Raw genomic sequence first — 14,612 nt, forward strand, 5'->3', positions numbered from 1 at the left:
TGTTTTAGGGTGCCAGGTTTGCAAGACATCACAGAGACCCTGTGTAGCGGTCCAATCTTTATTTATTTTATTTATTTGGCACATTTGTAGAGCGCTCTGTTACCCGGAGGTGTCCTGGCGCTGTCCCGGAGGTGTCCCAAGACGCCTGGCCCCCAACTTTCTATGAGAGGATATGGGACTCATAGCATCCTCTGTGGGCTCCGGGACAGCATTAAAATCACCCCCAATTATCGTTGGGCCCTGAGGAAGAGCGGAAGGAGCATATATTGATACTAGATTAATGGTGGAGTCTCCTAGGATACCAGAGAGAGCTGTGAATCGGCCTAAAGGGTTGTTAAACCCTTGGGTCACTGTGAAGGGAAGGGAGCGATGTAAGAGGATTGCGGTTCCCCGAGCACCTCTGGAGAATCCAGAATGCCATACCCTGTCAAATCCCTGACATATCCCTAACATATCCCTAACATGCCAGGAAAGGGCAGCAGTTCCCAACTAGGTGTGTCTCTTGTAGTAATAAGTAATTGGCGTCATTCCTTCGAGCATACTTTAAAATCTCTGTTCTTTTGATTTTATCTAAGATACTATTCACATTCTATGACAGGATTTTCATTGGCTTGCTCCCATTATATGGACCTGACATTGTGGTAAAGTGGCAATGTTTGGGACCGACAATTTTGAGGTCTCCAGTGGGTCAGGTAATTGGGCTCTGAAGGAAGCTGAGTGTGCTCAAAGATGCTATTTGGGCTGCTCGAGGGAGGATCTTGCGTGTGGTGCACAGTGTTACTGTAGAACAAACCAACCTTAACAGTTTCTGGAAAAACATTCCCAGTAGAAAACCCCAGCCATCCCCCCACCCCCTACTTCCTCAAATGAAGTATCTGTCGCACAATCAACAAAGGTTAATAGTGTTAACAAGTTAATCGGGGGTCGTGATCAATAACTGCATGTTGAGCCTCTCTGAGCTCAAGGATACTTGTTCCTCTGGTACGGACTTCTGGAATGGTAGTACTTAAATTCATATGTGGGGGCTGCGGAAGGGATCCGTGGGAGAACCTCCAGGATTTGTCTCCGGTGATTCATCTCTGTCCTGGATAGAGTCACCGGGCGTTACGGACTTCGCTCCCCGGGTCCCACGTCTTCTACGGGATCACGCACGTCACCCATGGAGAGTCGCAGAGACTTTCCCAAGTGGTCCTTTCTGGGGAATTACTGCTAGTGCATTTTTCTGTAGGCGGACTGGACACGCATCAGTAGCCCAGGTTCAAGCGCCCTCTAGTGTGTCGAAGAAACAGGATTTGTTTTGAAATAACACTTTGAGGCGGGCTGGGAAGAGGAGTCTGTAGGACAGGTTTAGGGCCTGCAACTTTTGTTTAACCTAGACGTAGGATCTTCTGTAGGCCTGCACTTCCTTTGTGTAATCAGGGAAGATCATAATTCGGATCCCTTATAGTTGAGTTCTGGTCGAGAGCGGGCTTCCTGCAGGATGGCATTGCAGTCTCTGAAGTTAAGGATCCTCACGATTATTGTTCAGTGCTGTGCCCCCTGCAGAGGTCGAAGGACAAGGGATCGGTAGGTTCTCTTCACCCCAAACCAAGGAGACAAGGCGTCCGGAGGCATTCATGATCTTAACCAGTTTTCAACAGTGTTGACTTGGATGGGCTCTGTGCCCTCAGCAAGGGCAACCAGGCAGAGGTTATTCCGGCGGAAACTGTTTTCAGCGTCCTCCGCCCGTTTATGGAGATCTGATGTGTGGGATAAAAACTGCTTTACTTGTGTTTTAAGTGTAGGATATCGTCCTCCACCTCAGATAGATGGGACTCTGCCGCTGTCACATGGGCCGTCGCGTTGCGAAGGTCCTGGCGGATGAGTGCCATATCGATGCGGACCTTCCCTATTTTGGTTTCCATTGATTCCTGCCATTTCTTTATGGCTTGTAGTATGGTGGCCAGGTCACCCTCCGGTCGCCCAGTAGTAGAGGTCCCGCTCCATCTTGGGTAGACCCAGTAAGTGCATATTGTTCCATTCTAGTTTGAGTTGGACAGGCCTTTGCTCCTTTGTCATTCCCCATGGTGGGAAGAATGCTCCAGAGAGTTTAACACTCAATTAGACGTCTCACTCTTCTGTATGAAATAGCTGACCACTGATAGATTCAGCCCAATCAGATTACAGTATCAATCCACCCACCAATGCCCAGCACTAGTAAGGAGATTTCTGTGGTGACCTCGCTATCTAGCACTGCATCCCTCTCCTCCCCTGAAATGTCAGCGCGGGGCCTCACTCGCCTTGGGTGTCACCGGATTCTTTAGGGCAGTAGGTGGCTCTAGTGCTCACCCCCCTTCTTTTATATGGGGACTCTGGTTTCCTTGCTCTGCGACTGCGGCTTCAGCGGAGCGGGATGGAGCCTCAGGAATACCCCCACCGCCACTCGACTCGCGAACCGAGCACACCGATCTCCTCTTCTTTGGGGGGGAATCTCTCCACCTCAGGGGCCAAATCTTCGCCCTTTGCACCAGTGACAAGACGCCTCTCCTGTACTATGCCTCCAAGAATAATTTACAGCCGCCTGGGCCTAGAAGGTGGGGCCCACCAGGAAAGGCTCTGCCGCCAAAGGGCACACGCTTCAGGCACAAGCCGCAGCTTCACCGGGCCTCTGCGGGGATGTGCGTCCTGCCGACCGCAGGCCGAGCCCCCTCAGAAGAAGTGTGCAGCCAGTCCCGGGTCATCCGCCAGAATACCCGCAGGCAGAGGAGATAGCGCGGTGTTCACGGCACCAACCACTGCGCCTCTCCCAATTCCGCCGGGGGCCTCCCCGCTTGCCGCCGGCACCACAGATAGTGTCTCACACAGATAGTGCATAGTGTCTCTGGCAACCAAGGTTTTGGTCTGGAAGGCTTGATGTGGATCTCCCTTGATTTCCTGGATCCATCATCGCTGGCTTGTGCTAGAGAAGACTACTTGTCAAGCTGACAGCACAAGCAGATTGTATTGAGAAATACAAGTGCCCAAATCACTAAGGAGCTGCTGATTAGGTGTGTAAACCCCAGTCCTGAGGGGATCAATCAATCAATCAATCATAGTATTTATGAAGTGCACTACATACCCGTGAGGGTCTCAAGGCACTAGGGGGGTTCTGGTACTGTTCGAAGAGCCAGGTCTTGAGGAGTCTCCTGAAGGTTAGAAGGTCTTCGGTTTGCCGTAGGCGGATGGGGAGGATGTTACACGTCTTGGCGGCCAGGTGGGAGAATGATCTGCCGCCGCCGGTCACTCTTCAGATGTGGGGGACGGTGGCGAGGGCGTGGTCTGCGGAGCGGAGCTGGCAGGCAGGGGAGTAGAGGCTGAGTCGTCTGTAGAGGTACGCTGGCCCGGTGTCGTGAAGTGCTTTGTGTGCGTGGGTGAGGAGCTTGAAGGTTATCCTCTTGTTGATGGGAAGCCAGTGCAGGTCTTTCAGGTGGGGTGTGATGTGGCTGCGCTGGGGGATGTCCAGGATCAGGCCTGCAGAGGCGTTCTGGATGCATTGGAGTTGTTTCAGGAGTTTGGCTGGGGCTCCTGTGTAGAGTGCGTTGCCGTAGTCCAGTCTGCTGCTGACGAGGGCCTGTGTGACCGTCCTTCTAGTTTCGGTGGGGATCCACTTGAAGATCCTGCAAAGCATGCGGAGGGTGTTGAAGCAGCAGGAGGAGGAGACGGTGTTGAGCTGCTTTGTCATGGAGAGTGTGGAGTCTAGGATGGTGCTCCTAGTGCCGTCGGCCACCAGGAGTCATCCCAAGCCGAGGGGGTGGAGCCGAGGATGAGGACCTCCGCCTTGTCCGAATTCAGCTTCAGTCGGCTGTTCCTCATCCAGTCGGCGATGGCCTTCATTATTTCGTGGAGATTGGTTTTGACGGTGGGGGGAGGGGGGGATCCTCGGTGAGCGAGAGGATCAGCTGGGTGCCGTTGGCGTAGGAGATAATGTTTAGGTCGTGCTGTCGGGCGTCGTGGGCGAGTGGTGCCATGTAGACGTTGAACAACGTTGGGCTGAGAGATGAGCCTTGGGGTATGCCGCAGATGATCTCGGTGGCTTCGGAGCGGAAGGGGGAAGGCAGACGCTCTGGGTTCTTCCGGAGAGGAAGGAGGTGGTCCAGTCCAGGGCCTTCTCTTGGATTCCGGCTTCGTGGACGCGTGCTCTTAGTGTGTGATGGCAGACTGTGTCGGAAGCGGCTGACAGGTCCAGGCGGATGAGGGCCGCGGTTTCTCCGTTGTCTAGCATGTTCCTAATGTCGGTGGCAGCAATGAGGGCAGTTTCGGTGCTGTGGTTGCTGCGGAACCCTGACTGGGATGGGTCCAGGATGTTGTTCTCTTCGAGGAAGCTGGTCAGTTGTTTTTTGTTTTTTAAATTTGTTTATTGCAATTTCAAAGATAAAAGGAACCAGAAACAAAGAAAAGAAAAAGGCAAATCACAAGCATCAAATAGCACAATCATGAGAATGAATACATTTTTTCAGTGTATCAAAATGACAGCATTACAATGGCGTCAACAATAAGGCATAAATCATCGCAATAAAGACAGACATCAAAACAAGACAAATCTATCTGCCGTTCCCGGCTCCCTCTATCGTAACCTCTCTGAGCGAACCGCCTAAGCGTAGGTTGTGACTCAGCGTCCCACACAGCCCGTCATAGCAGGCGTGTCAGTGCTCTCGCAATGGGCGTCCCCTGTTATCGTTTCCTCCCTGTCTTGAGTGTCTCCATCATCTTCACAATCCCTGTTCTGAGCATCTGACATTAACGTACCGTCAAGTATTGGGGACAAGAAATTCTTAGGCCTGTTCTTCGGGGGCATTAGGTCACTGTATAATTCAGTTTGTGTGCAGCAGTATATCAATTCCCTCTTCCATAAATTAAGAGTGGGGGGGCGGGCCTCTCATCCAGGCTCTTGCAATACACCACTTAGCAATTAGAAACGCCATGTCAACAAGTCTCCTCTGGGCAGGTCGTAAGGGTTTCGAATATCCCAGAAGGGCCAGCAGTGGGTCTGGGACTAGGGTTAAAAGCATTACTCTGTTAATTTCCCCATAGATTGCCTGCCAAAAGGAGAAAAACGCGGGGCATGTCCAAGCTACATGCAGGAAATCCGCCAGAGGGGCTCTGCTTCGCTCGCATTCAGATGATTCACGCAGGCGGTACCTGTGGAGCCTCTCTGGTGTATAGTAAGTCCTGTTCGGGAACTTAAAATGTATGAGTCTGTGACGCCCGTTTAGGGAGATCTTCCTGGTGCTAGTACAGCAGTGCTGCCACAGTTCCTCACTCAGTTCAATGCACAAGTCATGTTGCCAGGCTAATGTATTTTTCAGATTGGGCTATCCTATAGAGGTTAGTCATTGATTTCAAAGGTGACTTGGCAGCTACCACATAGTCAAATGAAGCAATCGTCACCGGCTCCTCCATGTAGTCGCCCAGGAGCTCCCGCAAAGCATGTCGCACTGGAACTGAAAACGTGCTATCAATGGGGGGGTTCATCTCATCGGTGACAGTCGTCCCACTTTCGCGTCGTGCCTCCCGCAAATAAGTCGCCCATAGTGCGTATTCCGAGTTGATGAAGCACCAGTATTACCCCCCTCTCCCTGCATGGAGCTAACCAATTACACCATTCAATCTCCGCCCTTGGGGAGTACAGTAATGTGCACGCCTGAATCTCCATCATGTAATGCCAAGTATGGATAACCAAATTCAAAGAGTTGAGTAAGCCCATACGGCGATCTCAAAACTGCGTTAATAGTGCTGGCAAAGGAGTCGGATCCGCGACTATCCTTTCAATACGGACGTAAGGAGCGTCCTGCGGGCCGTGTATCCAGGAATAAGCATGGGCACTCTGCGCAGCGCGATAATAGAGTTCCATGTCTGGAGCGTTCAAGCTTCCCGCTGCATATGGTCGTATTAAGACATTCCAGGCAACCCTAGGCTGTTTACCCGCCCAAGCGAGATGAACCAATAGGGATTGTAACCTACGAAAAAAGTGGGAAGACAAGACCATAGGGATATTACAAAATAAGAAGAGAAACCGTGGAAGTATCACCATTTTCATTAGGGAAATACACCCAATAGTGATAGTGGAAGAGAATTCCATTTCTTTATGTCGTCTTCTAGTTAAGATATAGCGCAGCCATAGTTTTCCCTAAGAACGATCTCGGAGTCCGTATGGAGGCGAATTCCAAGGTATCTAACCGCTCAGTAGTCCACTGTAGTGGATACTCCGGCTCAAACTTCTCTGTGGAGGGCGTCAAAGGAAACATAATAGATTTAGCCAAGTTAACCTGTATTCTCTACAGAACCGGAGAGAGATGTGTAGTGGGGTCCCTAACATAGAGTAGCGTATCGTCCGCATAAGTAGATACAATTAAATTATATGTAGGGAAGCGGATGTCTCGGTGACTTTGATGCTCCCGCAGAGCACACGCAAGAGGCTCAGCTGCTAAAGCATAGAGTATCGGGGAGAGGGGGCATCCCTGCCTCGTTCCTCTACCTATCACGATGGGCTCCGAGACCAACAGTCCTATGCGTATGCGCGCCGTCGGCAAAGAATACAGTACCGTCAGAAGTTGTAAGAACAGCTGTCCCACTCCCATCCTGTTCAGAACCTGATGCAGGAACGCCCACTCCACTGAATCTAATGCCCTCTCCATGTCCAAGAAGATTGTGACAGCCGACGCCTCCGGGCGCGTGTGCTGGAACGCAGCGAAGACAGTTATAATGTTGTATGTAAGATTGCGTGTTGGGACGGAGCCACACTGCTCTGGGGCTACCAAGGACGTGACCAAAGGTTGAAGGCAGTTAGAAAGGAGCGTAGGGAAAATTTTTGTGTCTACATTCATGAGAGAAAGTGGGCGGTACGAGGCACAATCGCTCGGGTTCTTGCCCGGTTTAAGGATTGCCACAATGATAGCCTCTCTCATGGAGGGCGGCATGGTACCCGAATTGGCCATGTCATCAAACAAAGTAAGTAAGTGTGGTATCAAGAGTTCGGAAAAAGCCTTATAAATGGCAACTGTGAGGCCGTCGCTGCCTGGTGCACTCCCACTTTTAATGGACGACCAAGCCAGAACCACCTCGTCTCTATCAAATGGTCGAGTGAGGAATTCTCGATGCAGGTCGGAGAGCCACGGGAGCTCGATATGCGACAGGTAAGCCACGATGCGCTCCTCTGGAGCGGGCCTCTCGACGCGAACAAATTCGCGAACTAATCACGAAATCGTTCCGCGATTGATTAATTTGAAAGCGGAACATCTGTTTCCTCCGATCGCAGCATCGGTATAGAGGCGCTATCCCTACCGCTTTTAGCTAGTCGGGCCAGAACGGAACCCGGGCGTTCACCTTCACAATAGTTCCGGGCTGTGGCATACTTCCCCAGGTGCTTGATTTCCGAATCCGCCTCATCATTATATTCTCGAAGGACCCTCGCTATCTCCTGATCAACAGAATCATCACCAGCCTGCAACCTCAAAGCCTCCAGATCCTTAAGTTTACTTTCCAATAACTCGAGTCGGCCACCTGATCGACTTCAGAACCCCTTCATGCTTGGAGATATTGACCCCCCTAGTGTATAGTTTAAACGCCTCCCAAACCGACTGAAACGTATCTACAGAACCTACATTTGTTTCGAAGAAGGTCTCCAGTGCCGTCAGCAGTTCCTCTTTAAAGAGAGGATCCAGCAAGGAGTATGGAGGGAAGCGCCAGGCAAAAGGCGGGATTCACCGGGCGGGCATGGAGCAAGTAATCAAGATTGGCGAATGATCCGAGTAGGTTCGCGGCAAGACTTCGCATGCTTGCTTGCTCTACAGAAAGCAAGAGGACACAAACCAGTAGTCTATTCTCGTATATATATTATGGGGGGCTGAGTAGTGCGTAAACCCGCCCTGCGTCGGGTGTCTAAGGCGCCAGACATCCACCAAGTCCATATTGGTAAGTTGCACTGAAAGCGTCCGTGCAGAGGTCGAAGGGAGCCGCGTTGGACCATCCGATCTGTCCAGCCCAGTGTGTTGTGTCAAATTGAAGTCCCCCTCCCCAGCAGGTAATCTTGTCAGCATACGTAAGAATCTTTATCGCCAGGTCCGTATAAAAGCTAGGGAAGTCAAAGTTGGGGCCGTAAGTGTTCACTATGCACATGTCCGCGCCTTTGCCATAGCAGCCTGTGATCGCATAGCGACCATCGCTGTCTGTCACTAGCGGCGTCCATGTTCGGGAGGACTTTGGGTTGAACCAAGTAAGGACCCCTCTGGCATGTGTGGTAAATCTGGCTGCGTGTACATTGCCCCTGAGTCCTCTATATCAGAGAATGGGACTATCTAATGGGAGATGCGTTTCTTGCAAGACAGCAATGTCTACCCTATGTCTGACTAAATATTGAAGGACTTTGCGCACTTTACGGTGTTCGTTCAGTCCTCGTACATTCCAGGTCAGTAATCTCAACGTATTGGGAGATTCATCCCCTACTGTCGTGTCATCTGCCATGGTGAGCGTGGAGGGGTCATCCCTACCATGTCAAGTGTAAGTAGGAGTATTGTGGACACATTTCTGCCTATTTGTGCATCTCGCTTGTTTGCCTTAAACAGTATAACCATTACAAAACATTGCATAAGAAAAATTCCCATAGATTCCCCGTCCCAGCCCCCCACCCACGCCTGCCCGTCTCCAACTAGGCTGCGTTCATCCTTCCGTCCCACCAAACATTCTCCAACCCCCCTCTCTTACCTCAACATCAAAACACTCACAAACACACGCCCCATCTCATTCAGTCCTTACCCCCCTCCCCGCTGAATATACATTTGAAATCGGCGTAATCACACGGGGGCATATGTAGTTGACAAAAACAGTGCGAAAATTACTCAAAAACAGAACCAAATTCAATGCCTCCCTTCGCCCCTCCGTCCCAGAAATCAAGGGTGTCAATACCACACCGTGTTAAGTTGCCTAAAGTCCCAATCCACAAATAAAAAAATCGCAAACTGCAAAAACACACAGAATCAGAGGGCTTCCAAGGCAATGAGCAAAATTGCAAAGATCGGGTGAGTTCTCTCAAGCAGAGTGAGACTTAAAGAAGCAAGGATCAAACCCTATAAGACACGGGAACATAATGTCCATCTTACATTGTCTGAATTCAAAAGGTAATTAGTCTGTAAGAGTGTAATAAAGGATACCTGTAGAGTAGGCGTCGTTCCCTCCAGCATTGGTTGCTGGGCCAAAGGCAGGGGCCCCAAACAAGAAACATACCTGCAAAAAATAATAAGGGCCATTCGCCCCGGCCTCCCCCCGTACACCAAACAAGACCTGCAGTGTAACGCCAGGGCATCAGAAAATACACGTAAGGTTGCACTCAGTCCTGCTCCTCGAAGGGCTCCCCCTCCAAAGCGTCGCCTTCCTTCCTCGGCGAGCGTTTCTCCTTCTGCCAGTCTTTCAGGGCCTTTTGTAGCGTGTTGGGGTCCGTGAAGATCATGGATCTCCCTTGTCTGTTGATGCGTAGTTTTGCCGGATATAACATCGCATAATCTGCGCCTAGTTCACGTAACTAGCGCTTCATAGGAGAAAACTGTTTTCTGGCCTCCTGCACCCTGGCCGTAAAGTCGGGATATATGGACAGAACCGAGCCCTCGTAATGTAACGGCTGCTTTTCTCTGGCCAGTTTCAGAGCCACGTCACAGTCCCGATAATTTAACCGTTTGGCAATGATGGGCCGGGGGGAGCCCCCAGCTTGGGTCGTGGGCCCAATGAGTGATGCACCCTTTCCACAATAAACATGGATGAAAATGCCGTGTCCCCAAGTAGTTTCTTCAGGAGTCCCTCCAAGAATAACTCCATGTTGCCTGTCTGGGTGTTTTCTGGAAGGCCCGTGATACGCTGGTTACATCGACGTGAGCGGGCCTCCAAATCCTAAGTTTCTTCCAGGAGGGACTGCATGGCTCTGCCGATTTGCTTGTTCTCAGAATAAAGTGTGGTCTGGGCCTCCTCTACCTCGGCGAGCTGGCGCTCTGACCTATCGATCCGCTCCGCGTGTTTGTCGAGCCGCTCGGCCATACGATTCATGCGGTATGTAAGAGCGTCTATTTTCATGCCCAGATTAGCTATACCCCCTTGCAGGTTTTTTTCCATGGCAAGAAGAATGCCACGTAAGTCCTGCTGTTGCGCCTCGTCTGTTGCGGACCTATCCGCCGCTCCACCTCTACCCGCGTCCTCCATCGTCTTAGGACCTTTGGGGCCGAAGGCAAACTTGAATTGCGTCCTGTCGGAGCGTCCCATATCAATCAGGAGTGCATCCCCTCTCCGCAGGAGCAAGGCCTCAGTCGGAGATCGCCCCAAAGCAGGTCGCGATTTCTGGGTCCCACTCCAAATTCACCCTCAGCAGGATACAACTCCCGGCGCAACGTCGGTGCCTCAGGGGAGTGATAGCGTCAGTGTGGGGAGGAAGAATGAGGGAGTTTCCACAGCAGAAGTATGACCGAGGGAAGCAGGTGGTAACACAACTGTGAGGCTTTGTTGTAGATGTGGTGTGGGCAGGGGTCTTCCGGGGAACCAGAGTGGACGGCGTTCATGATCTTGATGGGGTCGTTGATGTTGGTCCAGGCGCACAGGCGGTTTTTGCGGGTGGTGGTCGTGGGAGCGGGGGTGTGGGCTGTTGCTGGGGTGGTGATGGCGTTGAAGGTGTCATGGGTGTCTTGCAATGGAAGAATGTGGCCAGCGAGTCGCAGAGGTCTTGTGATGGTGGGATGTCGTTGGTGTTGGAGCTGTAGTTGGAAAGTTCCTTCACGATGCTGAAGAGCTCTTTGCTGTTGTGTTTGTTATTGTCTATCTTTGAAGGTGGTCCTTTTGGCAGATCTGATGAGTTGGTGGTGTCGGCGGGTGGCGTTCCTATGGGCTGTGTAGCTTTCCGGTGTTCTTCCGCGGGTCCAGTTTTTTTCTAGTTTTCGTCAGGTTCGCTTGGATGCCTGGAGGTCTTTGGTGAACCAGCTGGCTCTCTTGCTGGTCTGAGTGTTGGGAGGGTTCTTGAGCGGGCGAGTGTGTTGGCGCAGTCGTTGATCCATTGTCTGAGGCTGCGATGTCTGGGTCAGTTGGGTCTGCGTGTGGGTTCTGGGCGAGGGCGGCGGTTAGCTGGTGTTCGGTGATCTTGGCCCAACTGCGGCGAGGCATCTGCTGGGTGCAGTGGTGGAGGAGTTGGCGTTGTTGTTGTTGTTGTTCTCGAGGTTGAAGTTCAGGTCCCCGAGGAGGATGTAGTCCGTGGAAACGAGGGTGTGTGTGCTGACTAGGTCGGTGATGGAGTCGCAGAACTGCGGTCGGGGGGTCTGTAGATGAGGGTGCCTCTGAGGGTGGTGTTTGGGTCGGTGTGGATCTGGAAGTGCAGGTGTTCGGCGGTGCTGAGTGTGTCTTCCGCGTGTGTCGAGATTTTGAGAGTGTTTCTGTGGTCGATGGCAATTCCTCCTTCTATTACGGTGCGGTCCTTGTAGGTGATCTTGTAGCCTTCCGGGATGGCTATGGCGATGTCGGGTGCTGAGGAAGGAGTCAGCCAGGTCTCAGTCAGGAAGGAGACGTCTGGGACGTTGGTGTTGAGTAGGTCCCAGAGTTCGACGGCGTGTTTGTGGTCGGAGCAGGTGTTGAGAAGGATACATCTGAGGAAGTTGGTTTCCATGTTGGGCGGGTTGGCGGACCGAATTCTAGTGAAGCTGCAGTTCCGGCAGGAGAAGGGTCCTTGGGTGCGTTTCGGGGCGGCCAGGCAACAGGTGCGAGATTGTCCGGAGTTGAGTGCGTGGAGAGTGCTGGAGTCAGAGCGGGTGTCGTGGTGTGTGCGGGTTCCAGAGTTCCTGGGCGCGGTCCAAGCTCAGACGCCCTTGCCTTAGGAGTGCCTGCGGCCGCGCACTGTCTGACATATATGGGGAGGCGGGAGCAGCGAATGGGCAGTGGTCAGTCAGGGGGGCGGGCGGCCGGGGAGACGAGTGGCACAGAAGGCGAAAATGGGGCACAGGAGGGGCAAAACAGTGGCACAGAAGGCAAAAAAACGGTGCACAAGGAGGGGGAAAACAGTGGTACAGAAGGCAAAAAACGGTGCACAAGGAGGGGGAAAACAGTGGTACAAAAAGCAGAACACGGGGCACAAGGAGGGGGAAAACAGTGTCACAGAAGGCAAAAACTACGGGGCACCAAGACAGAAGAAGAACACTTACGAGTGAGACCTCAGCAGCGGCAGGGGGACACAGGCGGAGCTGTGCGGAAGGGGAGCGACCTACCAGGAGGGTCAGGGGATGAGACGCATGCGTTAGCTAGGAGACTTTGATTCAGCATGTAACGTGTTTCTGCTGTAGGTATGGGACCCCAGACTTGACACTGTTTTAAGGCAGAGATGGCAAACTGGGGTCTGTTGTGCATGGACGCATTTGGATATTATGTTGCAGTAGTGAAAGTTGGCAGTGGTTGCCTTAAGTGTTGGGTGTATAGTCAAGGTTCTCTAATGAAAACTTAGTGTATCACAGTTCAGAGATGAGAAAAGGGCCAATCTGGACCACTTCTAACGCAATATAGTGGCCTGTGTGGCATTGGCAAGCCTGGGAGATTGATTATTACCATAACTAAAAACAGTGCTGTAATATGTATGTACATAAACTAAAGTTTTTATATTGCACTGTTTGGGCTCGAAAAGGGTAATTCACTGCTGCTGGGCCTTTTACTGGGGTCCACGGGGCATGCAGGGGGCTACTGGGCCTCAACCATGGTTGTTGAAGTTGTTTGCCTCTGTCCCTGGTCCGTCCTACTATGGCTGTGTAAACTTTGCCAAGTGCATCCCCTTCAGTACTTTTAACCACGACAAGGGTGATTGGCTACGTTAGTGGTTTCGTTTAGTAAGTGTGGTGCTACTAGGAAAGGGGTGACCCTAACAACCCCTTGACAATGTAATGCTGAGCATACATCTACAAATTAAGAAACAAAACCTGTGCACACACAATACAATTAATAACAAATAATATGTTTGTTAGTGTTTTTAGAAACAATGAAGAAGGGCAGTCGGTGTACGTTGCACTTGTTGTATTTATTGCGCCAGCCAACACATGTTTCATTGGAGTGCAGTACACTCCAAATCTTCAGGGCTAAATCCTAATGGATAGTACAGTTAATCCCCTACGACTGGTAATAATTCCGACCCAGTCAGGGTGTCGGTGGATTATTCGGCAAAGATGGCCAGGAGAGTCAAAGGCGCACTGTGGCGTTATTCAGCGGTGAATGGTCTATGCCGTAAGTTTGGCAAGGACAGACGAAGGAGGAACTTCAGGTGTAAGCTTGTTTTGAATTAGACATAAATAATGTGTGCTGTCATAGTGTCTAACGGTGCACCCATTGCCACGCATAGGACGCCGTTGTTAATAATTGTATTGTGTGTGCATCCTCTTCAGTACTAGACAGCAGTGTCTGGCTTATTCCGGATATCCGCATTGGGGTGCTCAAGCTCAGCACTCAACATGCACACAGTAGGAGAATAAATGATTGTCCAACCTTTAATGCTCACTGCAGCTCCTTATTCTACACAATGCAATGTATTGTCCTTATGCTAGAGTAGATTGGTATCTCTTAGCCTGTGCCCCTATCTTATGGTCTACTCTAGGCGGTTCCCTCCCCAGGTCTGGTTCTAGTACGATTCTCTGCTCCGGTGCAGATTACCCCCATATTCTTGTGTTAATGCACACTCTTTTTAACCTGTACACCGGTTCTCACCCAGTGAGGTGCTTCTTTCAGTCTGTGAATGAGCCAACTCATCTCTGCTTTAAACATATACGTTTTACCCTTGTTCTCAGGGGGAATCATTTCATAGGTTGATGCTTTGTATAATGCATTAATTCTATTCATTAAGATCATTTGGTGATGGGTATGACTTCTAATTCCTGTATCTTCTATTGATCTTACATCCTTTGAAGGTGTATATTCTTAGTGTATTTACACTGTTTTCAATTTGATACTGATCAGCAGTACATCTTGGCATTGATATGGTTTGAAAACCTGTGGTGCTATTTTGATTACCTCACCTGACAGTATGAAGTTAATTGGGGCCAATGGGTGGTAGTTTATTTTCACTTTCTAAATGTTTATGTATTAAAATTCATTTTCATGTTTTGATAGGTCATTGGCATCCCTGAATCTTCCTGCTGCTATTGAAGATGTGTCTGGTGACAGTGTTCCTCAGTCAATCTTACAGAAGTCCAAATCGGTCACTGAACAGGGTGGCGTCCAGACAATTGACCAGCTGATTAGAGATTTACCTGAACTTCTACAAAGGAATAAAGAGATTCTGGAGGAGGTACTGTAATCTTAGCTACTCCACTGATTTGAAAAGTAGAGTTTTAAATATGGGGTGTTTTATTTGACTTAATCAAATACTGATTGTATTGGAACTCAGAGTTATATTCTTGAGTATTTTTCTTTCCTGTTTTTGCTGTGACTTCTGGTATTGTTTTATCAGTATGATGTCTTTCCAGTGTTTATGTAGGCATGCTGGTATTAATGTTTGCTTTGTGCACCAACATATTTTGTGTATACGTTTTGAATATTTTTGAGAGAGATCTGTTTTTGGCTCAAAGTCACAGCGGTCCTAGAAGAGGGGCAGACCTCTGTGA

At 50.5% G+C, this 14,612-nt stretch overlaps 1 protein-coding gene across 2 annotated transcripts in view; it reads left to right on the top strand.

The window, feature by feature from the left end:
- The window catches only part of PDCD6IP (programmed cell death 6 interacting protein), a 500,749-nt gene that overhangs the window by 185,724 nt on the left and 300,413 nt on the right, over nucleotides 1-14,612 (top strand). For both annotated transcript variants that reach the window (XM_086964745.1, XM_086964744.1), the window contains exon 10: nucleotides 14,119-14,296. In XM_086964745.1, the coding sequence (XP_086820871.1) occupies nucleotides 14,119-14,296 (178 nt within the window). The remainder of the gene's footprint in view (nucleotides 1-14,118; nucleotides 14,297-14,612) is intronic.

This window comes from Lissotriton vulgaris, chromosome 4_1 (genome assembly GCF_964263255.1).
Source record: "Lissotriton vulgaris chromosome 4_1, aLisVul1.2, whole genome shotgun sequence".
Taxonomy (NCBI): Eukaryota; Metazoa; Chordata; class Amphibia; order Caudata; family Salamandridae; genus Lissotriton; species Lissotriton vulgaris.